The 23,072-nt window shown below is 38.1% G+C and overlaps 1 protein-coding gene across 10 annotated transcripts in view; it reads right to left on the bottom strand.

Annotated features, from left to right (window-relative positions):
* Window positions 1–23,072, bottom strand: part of VPS13D (vacuolar protein sorting 13 homolog D) — a 100,125-nt gene that overhangs the window by 76,121 nt on the left and 932 nt on the right. For 5 of the 10 annotated variants that reach the window (XR_005953787.1, XM_041419787.1, XM_041419794.1 and 2 more), the window contains exons 2-26: window positions 22,041–22,161; window positions 21,344–21,512; window positions 20,370–20,447; window positions 19,951–20,141; window positions 19,555–19,635; window positions 19,105–19,221; window positions 18,784–18,888; window positions 18,288–18,458; window positions 17,603–17,703; window positions 16,970–17,138; window positions 15,522–15,614; window positions 14,575–14,782; window positions 13,865–14,044; window positions 13,515–13,645; window positions 12,752–12,824; window positions 12,092–12,256; window positions 10,779–10,909; window positions 10,270–10,402; window positions 7,479–9,695; window positions 6,988–7,139; window positions 5,206–6,240; window positions 4,406–4,496; window positions 3,715–3,841; window positions 1,923–2,103; window positions 409–591 (exon numbers count right to left, since the gene is read on the bottom strand). Coding sequence is in view for 9 of the 10 variants with exons in the window: in XM_041419787.1 (XP_041275721.1) it covers window positions 409–591; window positions 1,923–2,103; window positions 3,715–3,841; window positions 4,406–4,496; window positions 5,206–6,240; window positions 6,988–7,139; window positions 7,479–9,695; window positions 10,270–10,402; window positions 10,779–10,909; window positions 12,092–12,256; window positions 12,752–12,824; window positions 13,515–13,645; window positions 13,865–14,044; window positions 14,575–14,782; window positions 15,522–15,614; window positions 16,970–17,138; window positions 17,603–17,703; window positions 18,288–18,458; window positions 18,784–18,888; window positions 19,105–19,221; window positions 19,555–19,635; window positions 19,951–20,141; window positions 20,370–20,447; window positions 21,344–21,440 (6,210 nt within the window). In the remaining variant the exon portion in view is untranslated. Of the gene's footprint in view, window positions 1–408; window positions 592–1,922; window positions 2,104–3,714; window positions 3,842–4,405; window positions 4,497–5,205; window positions 6,241–6,987; window positions 7,140–7,478; window positions 9,696–10,269; window positions 10,403–10,778; window positions 10,910–12,091; window positions 12,257–12,751; window positions 12,825–13,514; window positions 13,646–13,864; window positions 14,045–14,574; window positions 14,783–15,521; window positions 15,615–16,969; window positions 17,139–17,602; window positions 17,704–18,287; window positions 18,459–18,783; window positions 18,889–19,104; window positions 19,222–19,554; window positions 19,636–19,950; window positions 20,142–20,369; window positions 20,448–21,343; window positions 21,513–21,744; window positions 21,912–22,040; window positions 22,162–23,072 lie in introns of those variants that run through there. The other 5 variants (XM_041419788.1, XM_041419790.1, XM_041419793.1 and 2 more) reach the window with 4 other exon arrangements.

Genomic DNA, 23,072 nt, shown 5'->3' with positions numbered 1-23,072 from the left:
AAATTTGGAGTGGTGAGCAGCTGGAGTAACAAAAAAGGATGAGCTGAAAGCCCATCCTGGTCCCACATTCAGGTGTGCACCTGGTTGGGTCCTGATTCCTCACCAGAGCAGCTGGAATGAGTTCAGCCTCCTTTATTCCCTCTGCTCTCCCCAAACAGTTCAGTCTCCCCTCTGCCCCAAGGCCTCAGACAGTAAGCTCAGGACAGGAAGGGCAGCACAGCACAATCTATATGAGCACCTCTGTAAGATTTGCCTGCACACTAGCAGGCACTAGGACTCTCATTAGTAGAACTATAAAGCCTATATATAAAGTAAAATTTAAGAATAATTTAAAATTTTGATTTAGAAATAAAACACACAAGAACTAGCAAAACTGCAAGCTGCTAAATTAAGAAGCAATGTTCCTACCTTGTTCTTTAACGAAAAGGTACCAGGCATTCCTGCAAACAGGAATTTGTTCTTGACTTTCAGCTTTCCCAGATTAGCTACAATGAGACTGTTGGACTTGGAGCTCTCAGGTATAAGCAGCACAGGAGCCCCAGCCTCAATGTCAAGAAGAACTCGGGAAGCTCGCTGGGCTTTATCTCTCACCTGGAAAGAGCAAAAACACATTTAAAAAATAATTACAAAAATTGCAGGAAGCAGGTGATTATTTTCCACTGATTAATACTGATCTCAGGATCATTAACCCTTGATTTACAAAATTAAGGTATGGTAAGAGTTTATACCAAACAAAAACAACAAAGCAACCAATAAAAACCCCCTCAAACGCTTGTTTTAGGCAGAAAATAAAGGCTCATTTAAAAAGTATTTTGATGTAAACAGGAAAAACCTGCTCAAGAGGTGCAGCACTCAGGAGTGACACACTCTTTCAGCCCTGAAGTAAGAGGCAGGACACTATTCAGCTCACCACGTAACAAGTTACTTAAGAAAAATTATTTGCAAAAAGCAAAACCCCATTATTTAGAACAGGTGTTTCAAAATCAGATTTAACCTTCCCACCTGATGCACAATAAAGCATTTTAATATCCAAGTATTTACTGTCTTCCCTTCAATCATGAGAAGCTTATTTTAAAAGAAGACTATTGACTGTATTAATTACTCCCACATTGGGTCATGTGGTCTATGGCTATCCTGATTATTGCAACACTCTATCATGTCCTATATACTCTATATTGATATACTCTTACCTTACTCTACAATCTCTATATTCATACATTCTACCATGCAGAAGTTCTGATCTTCTCAGACTACCAACCATCAAACCAAATCAGAGACACACACCTGAGTGGAACAGAACTTCTCACTTGGTTTTCCTAATTCAGGTATTATTATCTTGTGACCAGTGGAGAATAAGACAAGGTAACATCTTGACCCTTTTTCTCCAGTGCATCCTGCAGAAATGAGGTGCTGAAGTTTCAAAGAATGCGTAAATTTGGTATTCTGCACTTTCAAACAGCAGCAGGATCATCCTAATTAAGGTCTCTTGACTACAAGATGAGCCTGAGAAATCTCTACTGTTGCCTTGTTCTTCTGAAGTTCTTCTAAGCCTTCTGATGTTTACATTTTTGTAATGGAGTTTCTCATGCACTTTTCATGTAAATAATGATTGTTTTGCATTCCTTTCTGGAGGTGGACTGTTGGTTTGACCAGTGGCATGGGAGAGGTGTCAATTTCATCCTCCAATCCATGGTCACTTTTGGAATTCTATAAATATTGGGGGCTGGAAATTAACCCGCCCTTTTTTGCCTTGGACATCTCAGCGTGTGAGTGTCATTCATTTCGTGTCCTATTGTGACATTCTACCAACACCAAAACTCCAAAACCCCCCACCCTTTCAACTCACTTGAGTGATACATTAACATAAATTATATACTGCAAAAAACAGGCTGGGAAAGGACAGAAAAAAGACCCAGACATACTGTTTGTCCTTCAATTGCTGCTCTCTGCCGCCCCAAGACATCTTGGAGCTGAGTAAAATGCTGGATGAAAGCCACCACCTCGGCCTGGAAGCGCTGGGTGTGCACGTACTGGACAGAGGCCATCCTCAGGGTGACACGGATGTCACACTCCCGCTGCAGCAGCGGGTCCGGCCTCCCATACCTGTGAGAAAGGAAAATTTACCAATCTTAGCTACACTTCAGAAGCAGCACTGTGGCATTCACATTCTCTGAATATGATTCCTTTGCCCAGGGTTTTTCTCCTGGGAAGCTGAAAGGCAGTGAGAGAGGCCTCAGAGAAAAGGAAAACAATTCTTATCTCATTTACTTCTCCTGTGTTGTGCTCGTGTGGAATGTGTTTGGAGGTTGTTCACCCTCAGTGATTGTTTCACTGCATTCTGCTGTGAGTTGTTTTGACTCATTGGCCAATTGAGGCCAAGCTGTGTCAGGACTCTGGAAAGAGTCACAAGTTTTCATTATTATCTTTTTAGCATTGAGTAAGTATCCTTTCTGTAGCAGAGTATAGTATTCTAGAATTATATAGTATATAATGTGGTATATAATATATGGAAATATAGTATTCTACTGTAGAATAGTATAGTGTTCTTTATTATATAGTATAAGAAAGTAATAAATGAGCCTTCTGAAAACATGCAGTCAGATGCATCATTCTTCCCTGCCATGAGGCTCACTGTGCATTTACAATACAGCACTAGACATTTTTCTGCATTCAAATACCAGTATAGAAGATTCAACTAATGTTCACAGCATGTAATTAACACTATTTCAGCTGCAGACATGAAATATTTGTTTTGTATTAATTACTTCTGAATTTGTACATTTAAGTGCTATTGAGAAAGTAATAAATGAGCCTTCTGAAAACATGCAGTCAGATGCATCATTCTTCCCTGCCACAGGGCTCACCATGCATTTACAATACAGTACAAGACATTTTTCTGCATTCAAATACTAACACAGAAGATTCAACTAATGTTCACACCATGTAATTAACACTATTTCAGTTGCAGACATGAAATATTTCTTTTGTATTAATTACTTCGAAATTTGTACATTTAAGTGCTGATGAATTTTAATTAAGCAAATAGAAATATTCTGCATTTGGAATGTACCCTTAATCTCTGCATATCATTTAGACCTTTGGTGATTTTATATCACAACAGTGGCATTTAAGGTAACTACCCCACTGCAGGATAATGTGTAAATACAATTCTGGATCAGTGTGCTGTCATATTTGAAATTAATTCCATAAAATTACTTGGATAATTTCTAATCTGATTCATTGAAAAAGCAGGAAACATCACAAGATAAGACCTATTCCTTAAAACACAACAAAGAAATTCACATTTACATGATGATAAAAGCAAACCCCTTATTCCAAAATCAAGAAGGAATGGAAAATCTATTTCATCAGTTGAAAATATCTTCCAACTTCAAAAAAAGAAACCTTTTAGCTAGGAATAAACTATCATGTAAATACTTTCAAGAACACCTTTAGAGGTAAATAAAAAACCACCTTTCCTTTTCCATTTCTTCATACATTGCAAGACAAAGGTAGGTTAAAAATCTTAAGTTTATAACTGAAAATATTCTAAGTCCCACTTAAGCCCCAAGAGGCCAAAGCAGAATCATGCAGCCCTGACAGTTCTGGGCTTGGGTTTTCTGCATTTGTTCAACTTTTGGGTTTTTTTGGGGAGGGTTGAAAGTTAATGGAGTAACAAGCTAATACTGAGTAACAAAAAGTTTAAATTCATACTTAAAGATATGAAAAATGAGTGCCTCTTCACCACTTGTAGTGAAACGTTCTCTGTAAAACTCTCCATGAGATGTAAGATCACTTAAGGACAGACTTCCAATACTTCCCTGCAAGGCTAAATCTCCCTCTGGAAAACAAAGGACAGACAATCAGGATCCTCAAACACAAATCAGTTACTAAACCCCAAAAGTTTCTGTTAGTGGGATAGCCTCACTACAAGTAATTAAATAAGCCAATTCAATTAAACATTAAACCTCATGTTTAAAGAAAATAATGTGTTTCTGCTACAAAGATTGTATTAACCCACACATTACTCTAGGCTTTACACACATCACGTGATCACACCACTTTGATTTGTGAAACATAGATGCAACAACTTTTTTCCCTCTAGAACAGGAATAAAAACTATTGTTCTAGTCTGTGTAAGTGAAGTATTAAAATCACAGCCAATCACAGCTAAAATGATGAAAGGTTTGACAACTGGGAGGGATGCCATGATTTAAAATAAACCCTAAAAAAGCAAAGGAAGAAGCAGTGGGAGGAGAATGTACATTTTGCCCAGAAAAAACACACAAACCCCAATGAGCACCAAAAGAAAAACATTTAAAATCATAATTCCAGTGCACATTTTGCTCATGTGCACTCATTTTATTTCAAGCTGCAAACAACCTGAGCCCTTCAATCTACTCACCCATCACTTGTAAGTGAGCTGCAAGTTTTGCCACACTGGCTTTAGCAAGCTCACTGGTTGCCTTATTCAGGACTAAGGATAAAGAATGGACCTGGTCAAATAAAGCAGAAACAAACTGGTATGAAAAACATGACTTCAGAGCTTGAACATCTTGTTTAGCTTTTTTCCAAGACAACTGCACTTGTAACACACAAATGGCAAACAACAATTATCTGACTGAGAGACACTGAAGGACAGCAACATTTTTACTGCCTTGTTTGCACACTAATGGGTCTCCCAAACAATTCAGAATGATCAGACCAAGAACAAATCCCAGCACTGTTACCTTCATCCTCTCTTTTGTCACATAGAAGTTTGACTGCAGGGCCTCTAGGCAAAGACTATATTATATACACATACCACATGTGTTTTTCAAAAAACACACGTGTTTATACATACAGATGTATAAACATGTAAGGATATATATTTATAAAATATAGACTTTTTTGCATACATAAACTCCATGGTACCTAGAACAGCACAGTGCCAACTGCAGCATGTTAGGTCTTTAATATTGAAGCAACATTTTCATTCAAGAGAGGGTCACAGAGCAAGGGAGCCAAGCATTTTGCAAATATTCTGCTTTTCTGTAACTCCTGTTTTGTTAAAACTACATCTACATACATTTTAATTCTGTTTCTGCATTTGTGTACACTCTCCACTAGAAAATAAAACACATGATGTAAATGTCACCTTAATTTCCTATAAACCAGATGTTTTATGACAGACAATCCAATTACTGTTTTGCATGTCAAGTATACCTTTAGATCCAGTTTAGTGTTTACAGGCTCTTGGACTTGAGAAGCTGACAAGGAATTTATTTCTGCTTTGATTGTCTGCTGAGTATCTTCAGGCTGCGGCTTCATAGCATGGTTATCAGCAGTGGATCCAATCCCAAAGAAATCCAATATTACTACCCAAGTTTGCAAAGTTATTAACACATCTAGACAATTAAAATCAACATCTACACTACGGTTAATTTTGTTATAGCGAGAAGAAAATTCAGGATGTTTCCTATCCACTAGAAATATATTGATATGAACTAATGAATCATCAAAGTTACTTTTTCCACAGGGCAACTTGGATCTGTCTGCTGATGGAGAAGGAGGTGGAGTCAGAGGATACTCAGAATCAGCATCTTCTTTTTGCTTCTTACGGGAGGCACAAACTGGTCTTTGGTACAGCTGAAAGACATTAGGTGCTTCTTCCATATGGGAAGGGAGGGACCGTGGCATATCTGGGTATTCTGCATTGGACACTGAGGGACAGGACTGTGAAAGATACTCCTTATGTGCTAAACTGGATGGTTTGGGTGCTCCATGGGACACCATGAGGTTCTTATACTTAGAGTCTGGATTCTTTTCCAAGAGATCTTCCATCAGCAGGGAACGCAAGGCAATCTGAATGGACAAGGTTTGAGGGTGATCTTTGGCAAACTCAACATCAAAATCCTGAAACTTAAGGCTGACAAGACCTTGTGCCCCAAGTGTGAGATCACCACTTAACTGAACCTGGAGCTCTGAGATGTGAAAGTTTGCTTGAATTTGAGTAAAAGATTTTGTTTCCCTGATAGCTAAGGGCTTGTTTGGGACAGAATTAAAACTAGAGTGGCTGAATAAGCCATTTTCCTTCCGTTCACTCAAGAATTCTGTGCCTGTACTATGAAGTGATGTTGAAGGAGAACTAAGACTAGTTGTAGATACAGAAGTGGCTGAAAATTTGTTCAAGTCTTCACTGTAAATTAAATTATCCAGAGTTTGAAGGACTTGTTCATATACATGTTTTGCTAACACCACCTACAATGTAGAGAAAAGAAACAATCATCACATTGGAGCTTTCTATATCAATGGAATCAATATTCTAAAACTCGTAAATGGAATTCCAAACCACACAAATTTTAAGTTCATCCAAGCTAATAATAATAATAATAATAATAATAGCAGCAACAACAATAATAATAACAATGCAAAACAGTTCTTCTGTATGAGCTCTGCAAGATGACACCACCCAGAAAGACATGGGATGGGATCCTAGAATAGGATACCTTGTATTCCTGGGCAAAAAGCATCCACACAGAGTTAGTTAAAAATAATTCACTACCTGAGCTTACACAGTAATATATGAAACAAACATTCTACATAGCCATCATGGTTTGTCTCCTAAGTTCCAGTTTTCTCTGTTTAAAACCTCTGCTCTTGCACAGACTTTTCAAGGTAATGGAATATTAATTCTCAGTTTCAACTACAACTGCAAATAAACTGGTTTGGACAGTGTCATTTGGACAGTGACACATTCACTTCCCCTTCTCAAGATAAGCAAAAGTTATACTAATTCATAAAGATGTCTAAAATGTCCCCAAACAAGGTTAAATACTGCTTATTATTATTATTATGATTTAAGACTGTCTCTTCCAACCATGTCTATAAAGATCTGATTTCTAAACTACCAACAAGTTAAACCTGAACATAATGGCCTGAAAAATACTTATCTTCTAAGCAGGGAAACATTTTTATATTGATAATGGAAATACTACATTTCTGTACCTGAAGAGGGTTCACAAATTTGCCTTCAATTTTCATAATGCTTGATATTCCAAAGTCTTCATTACACAGAGGAAAAGTTAAATCCAAATCTTTCTCTAGTGGTATCTTTTCCAATTTAAACTGGATCGTGGTGTTATTCAGAATGTGGAAAGCTTTAAGAGAAAGTGAAATTAAAACATTAGAGTAAGGGAACTGGTTAGCCCATAAATACTGTATGGAAGAGAACACAGTAGCTATTAAACTTGCTCAGAATCTGAGCAATGCTGGACTAAGGTTCTATGGTTATGTCTTGCTCAATTTCTGCTTAAAAGGCACCATTCCATTTTTGCTTAGGAGATCAAAAATGGATATAAATACAATAACTATCCCATTGTCATTAAAACTGACCAATGTATTTAGTAGGATGGGTAAAGCACAATATACAGTCCATACATATTTTTAACACATATATACTCATACTATAAGAATTAAGACTCCTCTGATTAACGTACCATGACCTTTATGCAATGATTCAAAGAAGTCATGACGAGTGAAATGAGATTCTTCCTGGCTGTTAATGCTGGCAGGACCTGATGAAGAATGTTGCCCACGGGGTATCCCACTTGCAGGCTCCTTCTTGTTTGTAAATTGACTGCTATTTAATGAATACATTTTAATATCTTTAATTTCAACTTGCAGCCTATCACTTGTAGACTCATCTTCTCCAGGTACAAAATTCTGAATAGATATTTGTCCTAGATGACCTACAAGCAGCTCAGAGCTACCAGGCTTTCGAGGTATGGAGACAATTGGGGATTCAATGTTTACATTTAATATAAGCTTGATGGTATCAGCTTTGAGGGACTGTGATCCAAACGCGCTGCCTTCGTTATCTTCTGCGTTGGCAACATCTCTTGATCGTGGGGTGGTATCAAACAAAGAAACCATTTCGCTGTATTCAGCAGTTTTAGTTGCCAAGACTGTTGTCACTTTTGAAGCCGCACTTTTCAACATGCTGCGGAAATTCTCTTCCAGCTCATCCATGGACAAAGTCAGTTCTTTCAAAAATTTGGCTGAGTGGTTGTAGTGTAAGGAGGCCATTTTGAGGTTGAGAGAACACTCCTCTTTCGACTTTTCTGAGAAAGTGAAACTTAAAGCATCTGGAAGGCTACTTCCATCATCAAGCCTAAAGAATAAAGATTCAAAGAAATTCACATCGCCAGTGAGATTTTCACACCTCCCTGTGCTCCCTATGCTCACCACGTACTGGTTCTTTACATTCTCTTCAATCAGATCCATAAGGTGAAGGCATCCAAGAGAGCCATTCACCTCCAGTTTACTACACATGGAGACATTAACTTTGGTGCCACCAATACTGGCTGTTGCAATTTTTCTGCCATATTTTTCTCCATTTGACATGGCAACTGTCCTGAGGAGGAGTACATTTAACCAGTGAATATCCACTGCTACCTCTGTGTTTTGTGCATAAGTAGATTGGAATGTTTCCTGTTCCCTCCAACCTCTCTCCAAGTCAGCTATTAAAGGCTGAGGACTAGAATCTTCTTTCTCCTTGGGGAAAGATTTCTGGAGAAACCCGATCAGTTCAACAATAGTCTCTGGGTTAAGGATGATATCCAGGTTGTTCACCTGTAAAGAGATCACCTGCAGACTGCTGTCCAAGTTCATCGATGGGCATTCTGCACTCACAAACTGATACTCCAATTTTATCAAGGACTCTTGATCTTTTCCATTGTTACTGGGTGAGGTGTTGGAGGGTGTACTGCATCTCTCTGCCAAACCAGCAACATCAATGGCATGTGTATCTTGTGGTCCAGAGACTGGGGACTGAGCCCTGCTGTCTCGAAGGCTTCCTGTTGGTACGTAAAAGCTCAAGTTCTTATGAGAAGCCATCAAAAGATCAAAATCTGTTCCATATGTTTGCATAGTATCAACCAGTAACAGGCCATGGACAGTCAGGGACACCTCCGCATCGTAAGGCCTTTTCACAAAATGGGCATTGGTGCCAAAAACCTTGAGCACAGAGATGTATCGCCCATTACTCTCAACACCCAACTGCATACAGTTTACTTTGAACTCAGCCAAAAGCAGCTGGGATTCCACAAGAACTTCCCGGGTGTGCTGCTCGAGCATGACAACACTCTGGGTTAGATTCATTACAGAATCGTGCAAACTGCCAAACTGGTCAACCTCTGCAAAAATCTTGTCTTTCCCTAAATTCAGGGCATCTGAAGACTTAGCTTCAGATGTACTCAGCTGTGTCAAACAGTTCCTCAAAGCCAGCATTTTGTCTTCGTTGATGTGAATTTTCAAGTCTGGCAGGTTGCCAGACAAGACAGCTCCTGGGTATTTTGGGTCAGATGTGTATATCAGTCTGTGCTCCAGCTGCAGGTGAACATTGAATTTTTCTACCACATGAGTTGGACCCACATCACTATCCTGAACATGTTTCCAGTTGTCTTTCACTCGGCCCACCATGATCTGAAGGTCCATAAAAGAAAGCGTGTATCTCTCATACATTTTTTTACTCATTAAGTGTGCCTGTAGCTGCTCTTCACTTATTTCTACTCCAGTAAATTCAGACATTTTGATGCCACTATTGGTGTTGGATTCTGGTGGTGGAGTATTGGGAGGAGTTGCAAGAGGTGTTTTATATTCTTCATCGCTCAGTTCATTGGCTTCTGAAGAAATGGCACTCCTCTTAGAATCTTCTGTGGATTAAAAAAACAGTAAACAAACAAATAAACAAAAGTACTCTTCTCCCTTCTCAGATGTTTTCTATGATCATCCTGTCTGAAGTTCTATTTTTTTAACACAAAGCATATCTGGTACTGTCCTTGCCTCCTTCCACTGTAACTTCATTTTTCCTCAACAAGAAACCTGCTATACTTCCACATTCACAGAGGTGTCAGTCACAACGTAGTACAGAAGCTATTAAAATACACAATTGTCTCATTTTTAACCCACTTACTGCAAGATTTACTTTTGACCAAGTTGTCAAAAAAAGAACCCATTACTCTGCCCACACAATTCTTCTGATCCTCAAAACCAAATTAAAGGTAAGAGCTTCTTAACTACGGTATTTTTATCATCAGGTTTTGTCCAACTGGCTTTATTGCCTAATATTAACTTTCATTTTATTATCTTAAGAAAAGGATTGTTTTCTACTTTACAAAGCAGGACCATCCCCAAAACTTCCCTGACTTTTTTACCCTTTCTTTTAAGCTCTGACTTTCTGAAAGAAGATAAAAAGAAAAGGAAAGCTGCAATAATTCTAGATCATACCTTGAGAATTTGTGAGCAATATTCTTCCCAGATCTACAACAACTAACACAGGATCCACAAACTTGAAATCATCGGGAAAGATCACCTGAGGGGCAGAGATATCAAGGCACACAGTCCAGCTTTTGCTGTTTTCCTGAAAGTTAAGAAGAAAGACATAATAGCCCACAAGAAATCAAACAAAAAAAAAGCCATATGAAACATCTATGAGTCACTTTTTCTCCTGATGAGCTGACTGTCACAAACTGCGGCCACACTCAGGTTTAGTACCGTGTTAAACCACAGACTCCCACTGTAGTCAATAAAAAAACATTTTCAGCAGGTGAAAACATGCCCTGCACCTCAAGCCTGGATTGACTGACAGCAAAAGGCATCTAAAACACCTCCTGGAAAACTCCCCTCCTGCTCACAAAGAACATCACACAAACAACAACAACCTCACTCTTTAGAGCTTGTAGTCCTAAACCAAAAGGGTGAAAGTCCACATAAACATTCTGGGGGCAAAAACTTACAATGAAGTCTCCAACTAATAAACGATCGATCGTTTGTCTGATTTCAGCTTTCGTCTGCATTTTCAGCTTGTTGTACTGTCTTCTGGCAGCTTCAGCCACTCTTGCCTCTAACTCAGACTGATAACCAAAACCTGCACAACAGAGGGAAAACTGACTAGGTATAACTTTGTTCACCCTTCATTGAATCAGAAGAAAAAATGGAAGAAAGAAAGATAAAAGATTGATTTTAAATTTTAGTAGTAAAATACAGAACAGGAAAAGACAGCAGGTGAAAGTCACTGTCTGTGCCTAATCACCAGGCTGCTGCACAGAAAAAAGGAAGTATTTAAGCACAAAACAAATAATCACCCTAAAAAAATTCTTCCTAATCAATTTTCTGGTCTTTCTCTCACAGACCTTCAGCCTGAATAATTAAATTTGAGTAACAGAGAAAGGGTGCTAAGTATGGCCACCAAGGAAATTCTGACTAAACATTAAGATGTGCACATGTAGGCAGTGGTTTTTTGTTTGCTTCGTTGGTTTGTTTGTTTTAAACTTGAATATTTATGGAATATTCTCACCTTGTGAGAAAAGATGCCACACACACCTTTATGTGAGCTAACTTGAACTTTTTGGTATTTACCATAATCAGCAGAAAAACAACTGGTATTTCAAGAACATTTTCATGTTCCTAATGTTACTGTCACTTCTCATCTCCCCAGAAACTGAACTACCAAAACTGCAAAGGTGGCCATTTTATAGTGTTACAGGCTTAGGTACTAGAACCCTAAATCTTGGTGTGTTTAGAAATTTAAGGAACGACTATGTTCAAATCTAAAAATCAAGGTATCTCAAGAAGCTGTAACAAAGGACAGCCTTAATCTCATCAACAAAAAAATACAACAGGAATTCGAATACTATTTCCTCTGTATCACTACTACAGAAATATTCTTCTGACTGCCCTCTCAAAAGAATTCCATCAATTGCCAGAACAGATTAGAGGAATAAGTCCCCTCTCCTTATTTATGCATTTTAATTTAGGGGACATGAACATCCACCATGGGGCATAACACCTACTTGAAGTTTGAAAGCACAAGTTGCATGAGCCTACCAAAGCAAAATCCCTGATATAATTAAATAAAGAACAAAACAAAGGAACAAAACCCTCCAGGATAAGACTTGGAGTATTGTTAAATTTGAACTTAAAAGTGAAGATTCTTTGATTAGTGCTTTATATTTCTAAGAATGAAAATAAATAAAAATCAAAGACAAGAAAAGATGTAATTGCACCAACAAAACCCCAACCCCACAAAAAAAACACATTAAAGGTTAACCTGAGGTATGAACCCTTCCCTTGTAGAAGAAGTCTGCTACTTTCTTAATGGCTTGTGGATTGTAAATAATATTTAGTGGTCTGGTACTGACTTCCAGGCGCCTCTCAAAAGTGCTGTGAATTGGATTTCTTTCATAAAGCATCTCAAATACTGGGGCATCAGGATCTGCAACAGAATAAAAAATTACTTACAAAAAGCAACCGTAAAAAAAAATCCAAAACAAACAAATAAGACAAAAGCAAAAAACAACTCCCAAAGAATTTAATAACTGATTTTTAACTGGCACTACTGGGAAAATACAAGTGTCTAAGAATTCTTCAGTAATAGAAAAGGAAGTAATATGATCAACTTTTACAATCAACAGAATTCAACAAGTTTATATATACAAAAACTTTTGTATAATTTGGGTTCTAATGTTGAACTCCTAATTCTTTTTCAACCAAAACAAACAGTAAGTGCAACTCTTACTGCCTTGAAATACATAATTTCTTCCTTTCTTTAAAGTCAACCTGCATGCACCTTACATCTTGAACAAAGCTTCTATGATTTTATCTTTACCATGTGCAGAAAGCATTTGCATTAATTCAACCTCTAGGTACTTATTTTCGAAATTTCTGGTTTGTAGGAATTATCTCACCAAACATAAAACGAAATCTTTACCAGTGCTCTGATTAGTCATTTCTGAGGACAAACTTTGGAGTCCAAAGGAAGACATGCAGCCAACCTCTTTTTGCTAATAAGAATTTAAAAGAAAAAGACTGTTTAGATAAAATCAACCAAGCCACCTGATAAGCATAAAAGTCTTTTCTGTTGAACTATATTACGTACAGTTTGAGATTATTATATGCATTTTTACCCTGACATGATCAAACAAAAGAAGGCAATATGACTAAGCAGCAAACACTCCCCACTCCTGCACACAGGCTGAACTCTGAAGTGCAAATTGCAGTCAGTACAAAGTACAAAATACATGGGAAATCCTCATGGCTTTAGATTCAAATTTTGCTCACTCAGAAGAGAACTTTGAAATATTTTCTAGAATCTATTTGTGCATTTAGTTTACCAGCATAGAGGTGAAACAAAACCATTATTTGGGCCTTTCATCTTGATGGAAAAGAACAATCACTTATTAAGCAGCAATGCTGATTGTTCCAAAAATCAAATGTTGTTCAACAAATTATCTTCTTCTCAACACATATAACTGAAAGGTTGAAGTATACAGTAAAGCAGAATAAAAAATGAAGATTTCTACAAATGATATTTAGAAAGAGAGGGGAAAAGTAAATTCAACAGGTGGAAACTTTTCCTCAAGACTTTTGTTTTCCCTTTCTGGGATAAGCAATGTTTTGAGTTTTGGAGTATGGCTATTTTCATACACAATTATGCATCCCATATAGTAACTTATAGGGGTTTTGTCACCTACAGGATTTGGAAAAACAAGAACAGGAAATATGGTCCCTTCTGTTGCCAAATCCCTCAGGAAAAGACCACCAAGCTGAACTTTGAGAAGGGAAGACTTTCTGCGAGGAAGGGATTCTGCCAAGACCTTTACACCTGGAATATAAATACATAAAATTATTTCTTTTCTTTTGGTACAGCATACACTTTACTTACATTTTACAAATAAAAAATACTGTCCAGCAAACAAGTATTTTTGAAGTCTTTATATATATTTATTTCTACTAAAAATTTAACATGGAAATTTGTTATATAGTACAATGATTGTGAGGCAGCTCTCATCTCTTTTAAGAAAGAACAGAAATAGCTTAATACCTGAAAACTCCAGCTGCATAAATGCAGTCTCTTCAGCACGCAACACCTTTTTCTTCCTATGCAACAGAGTGAAAGAGCCACCCTGCAGCTGTAGATTTAATTTAGCAAAAACATGATCTCTCTTGGTAAAGGTATTCATGTTGGAAGCATCTGCAGCAGGATCAAAAAATTCATCCGTGCCTAATAAAAAACAAAATCAACACATTCAATAAATTAAGTTTCTGGAGGGCTACTGAAGAACAAGAAAATTCCTATGAATATGAAAATAAAGATTTCTCTAGCTCTTGGGGAGAAAAACAGAAACAAAATTTAGAGCAGATAGACCTTTTTCCTTAAAAAAAAAAATAATATTCCATTAAATTCTTCTCTTTCAATCAAGGTAATGTAAGCCTGAATTTACAAAGACCCCAACAACCCAGTACTATTCCTGTTACACCCAGTCACAAGACCCACACATACACTTGAACAGAAGTCCCAAAGCTCTTTGCCATAAATGACAGTAACAGTGCAAGCAAATACACTCCCTGTGTTGCTTTGGAAATAAGCAGGTATCCAGGCACTGACACACTGCCCAGGTTGTTCAGCTTTGGGCAGGCTCTGCTGCCTGGGTACATCAGCTAGCAGAGAATCCTTTAACAGTACAAGCCCAGACTCTTTCTGTCCCCCTGGAACAGGTATCAAACCATGGGAGCAAACCCTTGTTTCCATACCCAGTATGTCTTCTGGATTCCACTGATCCTTCGGGTCTGGCAGCAGCCCTTCAAAAGGTTCACCTTCATATGTCTGCTGAGCATATCCATACCAACCTCCCCAGCCAGGAAACCACGACTGCAGGTACTGCAGCATCCCAGAGCTGCTGTCACGGGCTTCTGCTGGAGGGGAACCTCCAATGGAATCAGGCAAGGGCTCTTTAACACTCTGTTTGAACATTCAACATGCTGCTGAGTGAAAGAGTATCACCAGTGTACAAAAAACACCACAATAAAAACACAATTTCACCTCCTATTTACTCAGCAACCCAGCAGTGATATTCCCAATCAATACTCAGCCTAGAGGGGAAGCAGCACAGAAGTAACAAACATATCATCACTTAACAGCTGCATGCACATTCACATGGATATAAAAATATGCATGTGATTATGCACATATGAAGCCATTTGTCACTGTTTAAATCTTAGTCTAGAAACAAGAAAGATACTAAACCAAAGAAGTCATTTGACACCATAAAGCACAGCTCTACATTTTAGCATTTGTATTTGCAAGAGATTATGCTGCGCTGTTACAGAAATTAGTCCATATTTAATGAAGTGTGTTCCCCAAGGTATTTCCATGAGGATCACTTCTGTCACGTGTTTATTTTGGGAAAATATTCATTACAGGCCTTCATTTCCACTCTCTGTTTTTAAGATGGAGAGTACCTGACCTAGGAATTCTCACAAGGATCCTGCTGGGGAGCATCATTATATGGTAAGACAAGATTTCACTGTGCAAGTGACACAACAGCAAAAACTGCAGGAACTGAGCATTAATGCAGTTTTAGCATTAATGCCACACTTTTAAATCAAAGAAAATACATCCTCAGGCTCTCCAGCAAAACAATACCTCAGATAATCACTTAAAGATTCCAAGTATTACCCTGTACAGAGAATGTTCTCACCTCAGCTAAGTCATGAAATTTATTATGAACTATCTCATACAGAACCTTCAACTCCTCGTAAGTCAGCTCATCCTCAATACGATGCATTTCTGCCTGGAAAGACAAAAAGGGTAAAATACCTGCAGTAAAGGAGTACAGAATCTTGTTCACAAACATGTCAAGTATCATGCACTGATTTAGGGATTTGTAGAAAAAACTAAGATGGCATTAATGATCACATCCAAGTGCCTCAGCACATGAAAATGAATGAAAGTCATGTAGGCAGTTGTAACATTGACATTCCCCTGAATTATAAACAAAGCTTATTTGATTGCAAAATACACTATTTTAGCACTGTAAAAAAATTCACAACTGTATCCTCCTATTACAAACAAGAAGCAAGATTTGCAGCACAAAAATTAAACCAGGGAAAATAAACTGATTTAAGAGAATGCCTTGCTTAGCCAGAAGCAAAAAAAAAGCTTCTGTCTTGAGTAAAGAAGGTGGAGGAAATTAACTGGGTAAATTAGGACAATGTAGTATTCATAGTCAGTTACTCAGACATGTTGTCTTCTTTGTACTGATTAACAAGTTGTTTGAGGGAACTGATGATTCACCCGAGTCTAAAAAATCTACCATGAAACAACAAAGAAAAAGCATTTTTCTAGTCCACTGCCATTACCCTTGCTACATTTCACAGCTCTGCTGAACACAACACGTACTCTATAAGACCTGGCTTTGCCAAGTACTATAAAAATTTTCTGTACATTAAACTACTCCTACAGTTCACACCCAAATAACAAAAGTAAGGATTACACACAACTTAAAAGTATCAATAGAATTCCTTTTATCCTTCAATACAGGTGTGGTACATGGTGCCCTGAACTGATTTGAGGAATAAGTCCCAATATACATAAAGATAAAAATCAGCTAATTATAGTTCATGAGTTTTTACTTTCTGAAGTAGGTCATAGGTTCATTATCAGGGGCACTGAATTCTTCATCCTCAAATAAACTTGGAAAATCAAAACTAATAAACAACCCCAACTGTCAAATAGCCACAATTTTTCCCAATTATCTACCCAAGCATATGGGTAGACACATTTCTGGTATTTAAATACCTTTTGGATCTACAGAGAACATGAGTTAAGAAAGCATTTTACCAACTGTCACAGGCACTCTACAGCAGTTAATGCTATTTTTGGTGAACACTAGATATAGGTCAAAAACCAGACAGCTTTTTGCAGTGCAAAACAAAAACACAGGAACCCTGCAGCTCACACATCTCCCACAAGCCCAGGTCTCATCTTTAAAATCTCAGCTGCAGTCAGAAGTCAGTTCAGTGAAAACAGCCTGCAGTACAACTGAAGACGTTTCTTAACTTGTCCAGGTTTTAAACATGAGAAGATTAAATAAACCAAGTGCAATACCATTAACCATCACTGCAGAAGAAACTCAAGTCCAAATACCTGGTCTGCAGCAGACAGTGGTTCCCCCTTCAGCTTGCTGTAGTACATGTCCGTGTAGGACACGGCGTCCCGGGCCCGACGCAGCGCAAATGCCCAGGTGGAACGCTGCCTCTGCTCCCTGATCTCCGAAAGATTTGCATTCAGGGCAAAGATCCACCATTCCCGGCAGCTGAAACCATTTTCAATTACTGTATTAGCAGTATTTCATTAAAAAAGCCTAAGGCACGTGCACGTCCAGCTGGTGAAAGGTCCAGGAGACTCAGTGAAAAGCAGCGGGCCAGCAGCCAGGAAAAGCAGCAGCAGCAGCACTGGAGCCAGCACAGATGGGCTGGTCCTGCAGACTGGACAGGACAGTGCTCCCCAGGGTCCTACCACTCCACTGGGATTCACTCCAGCTGCCACATATCAGGCACAGACAACAAAATTCACAGTTACACAGCCTGGACTGAAAGCCTCAAGTAAAGATAATTTTACATTTGAATTACATCTGAATCTTTTTAACTGATTTCTGAGGTAGGGAACAAAACATGAAAACTGAATCTCTAACATATGATTATTATGTATGTTTTTGTATTTCTCTCATTCTGGTTTTTCTAATATAGCTGACAACACCCCATATGAAGATGTACTTACTTTTCTGTTACTGTAACCTTTGGTTTCCACTTCCTGTATTTAAGCTGTCGTTCCTTTCTCGCCAGTTCCTTTAAAAATCCTATGATCTGCTGATACTGCATCTTTAAATGAAACAACACACAGGTGAGGTGGTACTGGAGTGTTTTCCCAGCGAAAGAGGAGAGGAAAAAACCCAGTCAAAAACCCAGCCACAGGTTTGGTTTACTGAAGGCCATGGCCTGTACATGGTGCAGAATTAAGATTATTCTTAATTCACAATTTTGCTCCCCTGTGTGACATATCTTCTCCCAGCTACTGGTAGCTCACGTGTGACACTCCATTTATGGCTTTATTTACAAATCCACAGAATGAAATCTTCCAAGTCAGGTTATCAACATAACATCAGCTGCTTTTGTACATTGTACAGACCAAACCCCCTCCAACAATACCCTTCCTATTACTACAATGAACAAACAACAATTTAATTATTTTTGCAGTAATCAGTTTCAGTAAAACAAATAAGCAATTTTGAATGCCTGACTTTCGAACAACTTATTCAATATATCTCTTCGAGCTGCCTCTCAAACAAAATCTTTCAGAGAGTATTAATTTTATGCTACAATAACAGCATTTCAATTGTCACACACACTGCCACAGTTTTATGACATATGTTCCAGTTACTGGCAGGTAAGTGGTTGGTATTCACCTGGGAAAGCTTCAGGGGTATGGTCTCAAGCTGAATGTCACATTCCAGCCGCGGAGTATGCCGGGATCTTAAAGGCTCCTTAGAACAATTTCTCTTGAGAAGAGCAGAAGTGCAGACAGGCTCCATGATGTAATTATGATCACGACTTTCCATACTTCTATCCATTGCTTCCTGGGGGTTACAAGCAAATTACTCTCTAAGAAGCAAGTGTGCAATAGTCATTAGGATGCACTGGTTTCATGTACTAGAATGTACTTTATTAGCAGACCAGTCCATTGGAAAAAGCTTCTTGGACATGTTCTCTCTTCAAAAGTAAAACAAGCTATTTCACAGCACAGCCTTTGTGTGCACATGTATCCTACCAGTAAAGCATGAAACCAGACTTCTTTTGCTCTTAAAAGACCAGATCCAATAAATTCTACATCAATCAGATTTGTAGTGCAGAAAGGAAACTAACACAAACCTCTCTTTCATATGCAAACCCTCTTTCATATACCTGTAGCTGACCAGGAGGCAGGTCACCCAGTAAAGTGCAACTGGTATCCCAATAAACACTGAAATCAGCAACATCCATCTGTTTTTTCCGCATCAGCTTCTCCACCTGCAGCAGAAGAAGTGGAGTAAAGTCAAGATCACACACCACGTGCCATGTAGTTTTTAATTCTACATACCCAATAAAAAACATGAAATGCACAGAGTCAATTCATTACAACCACCAAGTTTTTTTAAATGGCCTATGTTTTTTTGAATATTTGCTAGCACCCCTAACATGCAGCATCCCATCTGAGCTGCTCTTGTACACACAAGTTGCACTTACTGGTTCAAACACTGCATTTTGCATTGAGACATTTTTGATGCAGATGCCAAATGCAAACGGCTGCGAGGGATTTGTGACACCATCCTCAAACCTCAAGTGCACATCCTGGATTTTTAACTGGACAGAAAAAAAAACATTACAAGAAATATACTATTTACATTATTATAGCAAACAGTAGTATTTTCACTAATGCTGGAACAATTTCATATTTAATTTCTGCAATTTTCCAACAAATTTGTACTAGATATTTACCCTAATAGAAACCCTATTCCTCATTTCTGATTTGTACTCCCTGCTTCTACCTTTTCCCCAGATACCAGCAGTCCCTGCCCTTTTCCCCATACACGAGCCACTTTCACAACACACTGTACTTTTTTTTGCTATCCTACAATTATTCTCTATTTTAAAGGCAAATGTGTAACTGCCAACCACTCAAAAGCAAATACTTACTTCAATGTTTTCTACAATTCTCGTGACTACAGATGCAGTAACTGAGTACCAGTAAGACTCCCCTTTCTGCTGTTGTTCTTTCTGAAAGAGGAAACAGGGATAAGCATTACTAAGTACTGTAACACTTGGTAAGGAAACAATATACTTTGTTACACAGTTAACAGGGAGAAAGAAAAACTAAACAAGTTAACTTAAGATATTTATGTATCTCTGACATATGTGGGACACAGGACTTAATGGTGAGGGGTGGTAGGACAGAAACTGCACTATGTCAGCACGTGGAAATCAAATTCCAACTCCATTTCCCGTGCATTTGTTCTGTCTCTTGTTAGGAGACTTAAACACAATCCATCCACCATAGAGGTTTCTTCATCATGAAACACAAGTGTGACTCACCTTCCATTTTTCTTCAAGTGCCAGCAGAAGGGCTTTCTTGTGTTCTCTTTCTTGCAACTTTTCCCTTTCCTCGTCAAACTCTTCTCTTTTTTCTGGTGCACCAATTAAGTGCAGTTTTGAGACAGATATGACCCATGGATCCACATGTGGACGATAAAAAGGGATCTGTAGTGTTATTTTGCCAATGAAACCTGAATAAACAAAACAGAAACACCATCAGATTCCTGTGAAAGCTTACTTTATCAACTCTGAAAATCCCCAAAGAAAACGTGGTATAAGAAACAAACAAGCTAAAACAGAAATTACCTAAAAATCAGGCTACCTCATTTGTTCAAGCCTCTGACTCACAGGTCCTCTAAAACGTGCAATACTTCCTGCTTAGAAAATATCTGTCCTGCACACACAAGCAAAATACAAACCTGCCTTTACTTCAAATGGTAATTCCAGCTCCTTTAAGGCATCTTTTTTTAGGGGCAAGTTTTCCAATTCAACAGCACCTATACAAAGCAGAAGAAAAAGACAAGTCTGATAAATAAAACTGTTAAAGAAAGCCAACTTGAACACTAAGCCTAAAACAATTGCCTAAAACAATTGCCTAAAACACTAAGCCTAAAACAATTGGCATTGGTTGTTTAAAAAATTAAATGGGATTTAATAAGAACAGCTGACCTATCACTTCAGGTTGTGTTAAGATCACAATGGTTATTTAATACACTTGTTAATTTTCCAATGTCATGTGCTCAAACTATTTCATTATATCATCCAGAAGCAATCTTCTGTGGAGTTTTAGAACTGAACTGCATTATAGCCACAGACAAAACCTCTCCCTATTGTCTTTTCAAAAGAAATACTTATTTTCTTAGGATTGTGAAAAGCACACACAGAAGAGCCTTGGAGTATTACAAAACATTCTCACAGAAGCAGCAGATAACAGCAGCAAAAGGTGAACAGAAAGCATTGATTTGAGGACTCTGTACAAAGTACAAAACTCGTGGATGCAGCATGACACAAAGCAGAGTACAGGGGAGTACCTATGAGCACTAAAAGGTAAGAGGCTGCAGACACTTCCTGCCAGGGTCCCTCAACAGGAAAGTTAACTGAACAGCATCAGGAAAAAAATGACAAATTCCACATGCTAAGGTAGCTAAGCATACTTTCTAAAATGTTGTGTAAATTAGTTTAAGAGTGTTGATAAAGAGCAAAGAACATAAGATCATTTACTGTTCATTATAAAGTTCTAGTACCAAACTCTGTATTAAAAGGGTTTATATAGTTATTAAACACAATATTAAGTGATTATTTCTATTCCACCTTCCAGTTATCACAAAAAAGTAACACTTTTCTAAATTACCATATGAAAACAGTACAGAAGATACCACAAAGCCTCCCTCACCCTTCAGAAGTGCCACTGAAAGTTGGTCTGTGTTCAGGTTATTGACATATTTGCCCAGGTAGGTGTTGAGGACCCAGGCTACCAATCCTTCCAACATGACTGTCCTAGAAGGAGAAAACTAATGCTTTTCTGTCATTTTTTGGATTTCTCTTCCATAATTAGTCCCAATCTGAAAGAAAAAAAAGAAGAAAATTATTGTCTGAAATACACACTCTCAGCAGAGCTGACATCCCTGTCACTTCAATTCTTACTGAGATCTATCTAAAGAGAAGCAAAAGCACTAAGGTTTATTTCTACCTTAAAAAAGCTTTATCCTATGTCCTTTAAGTGACAAATCAGCTTCATAGAGACATTTGCACATCAAGTTCATCTTTCCATCCTTTTTCTAACCAAAACATTACCTTTTGGTGCAATAATCAACACAGAGAATCTACACTCCTCCTCCAGAAAAGGAAAGGACAAAACTCCACGTTGATCTGAAGTTTGCACTGGCCTCCTTGACCTCTGCTGCCAACATTTTCACCACGCTGGGTTTGGCAGCCTGCTCTGAAGTAACAGCCTGAAGCCTACCATAATTTTGTACAATTCTTACATGACATCTGTGAAGCAACTCACCCTACTCACACCCCTTTTTGGGAGAGCATGTGTGTGGGAAGTAATCAGATACAAGCCCCAAAAATAGCCCACCAACACTTACTGCAACAGGTTTTCAAAGTGGCAGCAGAGATTATTGCACTGAAGAGGGAAAAAGCTGCATTAGAGAAGCACCACTGGTCACACCGCAGAACATTTCCCCCTTCACTCTTCTCCAGTCACTTCTGTGGTAATCAGGGTATTAAAATCCCAAAGTCCCTGTTCAACCTTTTAACCACTGAATTACAAAACTACTCATAGCTCCTGCAAGGGCGGGGTGAAGCCTGGTACAGTAAGGAAAAAAGCATGCAGGCCATCCCTTGAGATAAGAATGGAATAAATGTCTCAATTCTGTGTTTAAAAAACTCTCCCAATCCCATATACCTGCCTAAACCATTGGATTCTACAAAGCAGAAAAAGCAAGATACATCCTTTATTTACAGCTGACCACAGAAGGAAACAACGGCTTCAAGAGTCACATTTTAAATTTTACATTAAGATTTAGAGTTTTCTCATTATGAGATTTGCTTGATTTTAGGCAGCCCCATTTAAGCTTTTATTTGTTTCTTAAAAAGGCAGTGAAAATATTTAACTAGTAGTTAAATTAAATAAGCAGAATTAAGCAAGCAATGAAAGGCTTTTTCTAAAGGTTGAAAGTGAAACTGTGCTGTCCTGAAGAATGAAACAGAAAAAAGCACAGGCAAGTTCAATTCAACGCAATCACATGACTTCATATAAAATGTGTTTCAACAGTTTTGCCTTTGTAAAATTTGTCAACAATTTTCAAAAACAATACTATTGTTCCACATAATAAAGACTAAGCATTTGTGCTCTTGGGCCACCAGCTTATATTATAGGGTTTTTTTCTAATAAAAGTGACAACAAACTCAAGATCAAGAAGTATATACAGTCATCTTTGTTACACTGTCATTAAAAAAATATAAAAGTCAATAAAAGAAGGAATCTACAGGTGTTTGGAACCAAAGCAGAGGAAAGACCTTGAAGAAACATTTAAGCACAGCAGAGATCAGCATCCCAGTGACTGAAACCCTCTGGTGCATGAACACTGCCTGAAGTCACCCTAAGAGCTGTACAT

Source organism: Onychostruthus taczanowskii, unplaced genomic scaffold (assembly GCF_017590055.1).
Source record: "Onychostruthus taczanowskii isolate IOZ18803 unplaced genomic scaffold, ASM1759005v1 scaffold61, whole genome shotgun sequence".
NCBI classification, from domain to species: domain Eukaryota; kingdom Metazoa; phylum Chordata; class Aves; order Passeriformes; family Passeridae; genus Onychostruthus; species Onychostruthus taczanowskii.
The sequence above is the reverse complement of the archived record's forward strand: the minus strand, read 5'-3'. Positions and strand labels throughout refer to the sequence as shown.